At 44.7% G+C, this 1011-nt stretch overlaps 1 protein-coding gene across 1 annotated transcript in view; it reads left to right on the top strand.

Moving 5' to 3' along the window:
* Positions 1-1011, top strand: part of EMH_0025120 (uncharacterized protein) — a gene marked incomplete at both ends in the record, with an annotated part of 2004 nt that overhangs the window by 712 nt on the left and 281 nt on the right. The window contains 4 exons of the mRNA XM_013502401.1: positions 3-224; positions 521-593; positions 782-842; positions 959-988. Of these exons, the coding sequence (XP_013357855.1) occupies positions 3-224; positions 521-593; positions 782-842; positions 959-988 (386 nt within the window). The remainder of the gene's footprint in view (positions 1-2; positions 225-520; positions 594-781; positions 843-958; positions 989-1011) is intronic.

Genomic DNA, 1011 nt, shown 5'->3' with positions numbered 1-1011 from the left:
GATCTGAGGGGTCCGAGGGAACAGAGGGGTCAGCAGGAAGAGAGGGAGAGGAGGCAGCAGAGGGAGCAACGGAGCCCGGATCATCATCAGCAGGAGCTGTTGGTGGTGCAGCGAAAGCGAAAGCAGCAGCAGATGCTTCACGTCGAAAAGATACAAGACCTTTTTGGCAGCCAAAACCAGCGCCCCTACCACACTGGGCATTTCCTGAAGTTCAAGACCCAGAGGTACTTCATCAGGCATCACACAATGAGTGGAACACAGCAACCAAAAAAAAAAAAAATAATAATAAAAGACAAAACACAACGTTTGTTGAGACTCGTACCCTTGTACTTGATCTCCCAAACCCTATACTCTGCTGATGAAATGCAGGAAAGCACGAGCTTGCTACTAGTATTCTCTTTTCGCGTTTCAGATGCTTTTCCTTACACCATCACGGCATCACGGTTTCTTAGTCAAACGAAACCCACTTGCAGAAACCTTTTATAGAATAACTTGAAATGAATGCTCCGCGCTTGTGCAGGCGAGGAGTGATCTGGCTGCACTCACGAACTTTATGAAAACACTCCGGGTACCCCGTCGTCATCACCGTGAAGGTAAGAGTAGCAGAACATAGAAGGTGATGCAACAGTGCATACAACAAAGTTTCGTGCAAGTTGAAACATGTATTAAATATGGGGCTATTGGTTAGTTTCCGCGGATTGAAGAACAAGAAGCATGCAAAGAAGTGAAAAGAAACAACTGTTTCGATATTCTCTGCTTTTATCTTTTGTGTATTGTACAGGAAAGTGCTCAGTTGTATTGAACGGCATCTTCTTTGAATTCACCATAGTGGAAGTGGTGAGGTTATATTAAACATTTTTTGCAGTTAGTGGCAGACTGACCGCAGAGATACCGAGCCTCGATAAACATTTTATCTTTTTCTCGTTTTCTGTTTCTGTATTTGTGTTGCTGCTTGCAGAAAAGCTGTATGGGCTGGCCAGGACGTAGAGTAAGTCAACACCACCACCGAAA

Source organism: Eimeria mitis, genomic scaffold (assembly GCF_000499745.2).
Source record: "Eimeria mitis Houghton genomic scaffold, Emh_scaff908, whole genome shotgun sequence".
Classification (NCBI taxonomy): domain Eukaryota; phylum Apicomplexa; class Conoidasida; order Eucoccidiorida; family Eimeriidae; genus Eimeria; species Eimeria mitis.
Note: the sequence above shows the minus strand (reverse complement) of the source record. Positions and strands in the feature narration are given on the sequence as shown.